Raw genomic sequence first — 4,406 nt, forward strand, 5'->3', positions numbered from 1 at the left:
GAGGAGGAATGAGATGATCTTTCTGTTATTCATCTTGATGAAGAAATGAGAGTACAAGTCCTATAAAATCTATAAGTACTGTGAGAGGAATTAACTAACGTACACTTAACTTCCTAACTAACTTCTAACTAACTTGGATGGAAAATTCTCTTCCCATTTTAAATTTTTGCTAGAGTTCTCTTCAAGAAAATTATTTTCTCGAATACAACCCATTCCGAACAATTGTATTAAAGAAATTGCAGCAACGATTCAACGAAGACTGATACAAGACTCGGGTCCTTAGAAATGCCATGGTTGATGCAGAAATCTTTTTCATCGGAAAATTATACTGTACAAAATAAAGTGGAAGAATTTTTTTTTTGTATTTATAAATTTTTGATTTTCCTTAACATAAACAAAGATTCTAGTTTAGTGACAAAAATGGTTCAAAATTTACTTTAGGTTACGGGGTCAAATCCTAGGTTCGACACTTTTGTACTTTTTTTTAATCCAATTGATAGAATTTCTAGCTTCACCACTGTCCTCGACAGTCATATTATGAGTGTTGTTGGAAGTGAGGGGCTGATAAAAGGATGGCCTCCCAAGATATGAACCGGCTCCAACTTGGCTTTTGAAATTATTGCATAATGCAGTGTAGGAATTAATGAAGGAAGAAGAAGGAGGAGTTGATGATAGTGTGGAGAAATTTAGAGAAGTGGAAGAATATCTTTGAGAAGAGAATGTATGAGTAGATGATGATGTTGTTGTAGGAACAGTAGTGAAATCAAGAGTGATTGTAGGGTGTGTTTGGGATGTGGAAATGGAAGTTTTTGGTGCATGTGTGGCTAATAAGTTAGTATTTGAAGTGGTGAAGTTGAATCCATGCAGATTATTATTATTATTATTAGCATTTGTTATCCCTTGTTGTGATGTTGAGGAGGATGTGCAATTTAGCATAGAGGCAGCAGCAGAGGTGGTGGAAGCCATGGCATTAGCTGAAAATGGAAGGGGATGATTGTGTGTTCCTTCATAGGTTGTGATCAATATGGTCATGTCTTCAAAGCACCTTTGAACCTGTGTTGAATCACAAAATATGATTATTGCATAAAGTTTAAGTTTGACGTACTGTAGGTGTAAAATATATTTACAAAATTAAACCTCAATAATAAACGTTAATTGATAACTTAATAAAGAAATACTCGACGTTATTACCTGTTTTCTTACAGGACAGGATGGGGAGACAGTGCAACGGTAGTATGCCCTAGGACATGGATTCCCTTTTGCTATTTTTTGTCCATATTTTCTCCATTGACATCCATCATTCATCTGCATTTATTTAATTTGCAAGTTGGGTTTAGATTTGCAATTCTATCACATTTCATCTAATTTAATGAGTTCAAAATTTACTATTTGTACATATTTAATAATTTTTTGAGCAAAAATACAGGGTGTGAGCGAAAGCTATATATGAGTTCAGCTGAACCTATAGCTTCTACACTAAATACGCCTCTGACTGGGCACCAACATATTTTGTTGCTAATTGTAATCTAGTACAAATTTCATCCATCTCATTTTAAGTGATACTACCAGATTATTGGACAAACATTTATATTACAAGTGTAGTGGTAGAAGAATGATCTTAAAATAGTTATTGCAGAATTAGTCAGTGCTTCCTAAATTTCAATATTCAGTTCAATTTTTTGGTACAAAAGTGTTCTAAACTGTCCTGAAGATAAGATTTTTAATTTAAAATTTCAGGACAAAATAATTACTGGCTAATCTCTAAACAGCATTCCTGAAAATGGCTATATGTGTACTTACTCCGATTTTCTTTATAGACAATTTCAATGAAGCATATTGACTGATTACTTACCGTAGTAGTGTCACACACAGCTTTTATAGATACCCTAGCCTTCTTTTGAGGGTTCTGCTGCAGAAAATCTTCATCTTCATCCCCACTAATTCTTGCCATTTTTGAACTAAGATAATTTTGTTGACATGGTTCATGACTTATCATATGCTCCTTCTTTGACTCCTCAAAACTATTTTCTTGGCTATCATCATAATTTTTCGTGACTTCAGTAAAATCTGGACTAAATCTGCAGTCCAAACCCAGCTCAAGCCCATCAAATAATTTACTTTGCTTTTTAATATCTTTACACTCATTTTGATCATATTCTTTTTCGTCTTGCTTGAACTCTCTTGAACTTCTCCCTAGGCTCAGTGAAACAAGGTCCACTTCTTCTTCTTGTTCAATACTTGTTGCAATAATATCCTTTGAATTTTGAGGTTTATGATCAGGTTGAGATATGCCTTGAAAATGCATTTGTAAGGATTTGTAATCCTTCATGATTTTAGATAGCATGGACTTAAGTCTTTCGTTTTCTTCTTTTGCTTCATCAATCTGAGATTTTGTTGAATTTAGCTGATCCTCCTGATAAAACATGTGCACGAGTTAGCACCAAATTAGTTATACTAGGATTCAAACTAAAATTATATATATTGCATTCAAGATTATTTTTATGATCTATTCATAAACATGATATTTATGTAATTATATGTGCATGTTTTGTGATATATTTAGGAGTCATGCCCCATGAATAAGTTTTAGCGACAAGACTATTCTCAAGTCACCTAGTGGTGACTCTTTTACTTTCACGATGACTTTAATCGCCACGAATCATATTTCTTATAGTGATAGTCAAAGTTCATAGGTTGGTCAGACTTAAATTAAAGTTTGAATGATAGACTCTTTATAAATATCCGTTAATAATGGTAATTAATTCCATAACTATTGGGTACAAATGAGCAAGCTAATCAACCTTTTAACTAAATGTATACCTGATTCTTTTTATTGGCTAAGGAAGAGTCTCTTGAATTGGTATTCATGGTAGTTGTTAGAGTTGCCTGCATGAACATGATATTTTAATTTGGACCCAAAGAATGACTAATTAATACAGATGAAATGTGAAATGATGTGCTTTGGTGGGGGGGGGGGGGGGGGGGGTTAATAGTAAAGGACAAACATGTCATTTTGGCTCAAAATATTAGTCCACTCTTTAGCACTAGATCTATTATAAATGAAAGAAGTTATTGACCAAGTTTTATACAGTAGTTGTTTTCTTCTGGAACTGGTGACCAGTCCAAGTTGACTAAAGTATCTCTCAAGAATATAATAATACAAAGTCGAGACTTGAGAGTTGAGACGACCACATGGTGAAATCTCAGTATTAAATAATATAACTCTGACCGATGACTACTAAATAATTCACTAGTTTGCACATAATTCCAGGCAACTTGCTCATATTTTTTATTTATTAGAAAAAGAAAGAAAGAAAAGGAACTCTCCTTTAGCTAGATCTTCTCTTTCTCGTCCCTATTGTCTCTTTTTCATTATCCCTAAGCATTTCGATCCACATTTATATATGTAAAATATAGAATATATTTCACCAAGGATTTTTATAAGAAAATTACTTCCACTAGTTGCTGATATATTTATATATGTAAATAGAGGTATATTCACATTTATATATGTAAATATAGAGTGCATATATATAGAGATATATTCACCTAGGATTTTTAGTAGAAAATTACTTCCTTCCTATGAACATGACTTCTTAATTAAGATAAATTGAGCGAAGATCTTCACGCATGAAATCTTAAAATAAAAACCATATATGTCGATGATTTACACAGCTCCATTTGATTGTATCTTCAAAAACAAATGATAATTTGTAATGAAATCCTGCAACTTATTCATATTAACAAATGATGGATAAAGAACATAAAATAAAAATTAAGAAAAAGAAGAAGAAGACTGCATACATAAAGATGATCATATAACAAGAATCAAAAGATGATGAAATTTATGAAACCCAAAGCTCTTAAAATTACACGAAGAGTTTACGTTACGTAGATCGTACGTCAATTTAATGAATTTTTATACTTCTAGTAGATAACTTGTCTTTCGTCGAGATAGATGTTTATAACCTGTAGATAATCTTTAGATAACCTGATAGTCTAAATAATTCATTATACTCATAATTTATATAACTTAAACTCTTATACGAATCTTATAATTCTTACCTTGATCTTGGTAGTAATAGAATCCACTGCGCTATCTTTCCTTAGCATGGTTTAATTTGCTTCTCTTTAAGCTACTCTTAGCATATGCAAGACTTTCTTCTCTTTAGAGAACTCTTCTTATAGGACAGCTACCAAATCTTAACAATATTTTTTTCTTCTAAAACAGGTAGAGACGACAAAAATAAAAGTCTAAATTAGAGTTATTATATTGGCATGTTACACACCCCCTAAATAAAAATGTCAACTAGTCAACTAACCAAGTGTTTTCAACTTGGTTTTTTTTATCATTTTCTATTTCATCCATGCAACTAATTCAAATGGCATATTATATTGATATATTC

At 32.0% G+C, this 4,406-nt stretch overlaps 1 protein-coding gene across 2 annotated transcripts; it reads right to left on the reverse strand.

Annotated features, from left to right (window-relative positions):
- LOC109235386 (probable WRKY transcription factor 61) lies at positions 1–4,153 on the reverse strand. 2 transcript variants are annotated; one of them, XM_019401470.1, is made up of 5 exons: positions 4,066–4,147; positions 2,821–2,886; positions 1,853–2,413; positions 1,192–1,305; positions 1–1,053 (listed from the first exon to the last, which is right to left on the reverse strand). In XM_019401470.1, exons 1-5 carry the CDS (start codon positions 4,111–4,113, stop codon positions 451–453), a joined length of 1,392 nt encoding a protein of 463 aa, XP_019257015.1. In that variant the 5' UTR covers positions 4,114–4,147; the 3' UTR covers positions 1–450. The 2 variants fall into 2 exon arrangements, with proteins under 2 accessions (XP_019257015.1, XP_019257016.1); XM_019401471.1 differs by lacking the exon at positions 2,821–2,886 and having other exon boundaries at positions 4,066–4,153.

The sequence above is a fragment of the Nicotiana attenuata genome, chromosome 12, assembly GCF_001879085.1.
Source record: "Nicotiana attenuata strain UT chromosome 12, NIATTr2, whole genome shotgun sequence".
NCBI lineage: Eukaryota > Viridiplantae > Streptophyta > Magnoliopsida > Solanales > Solanaceae > Nicotiana > Nicotiana attenuata.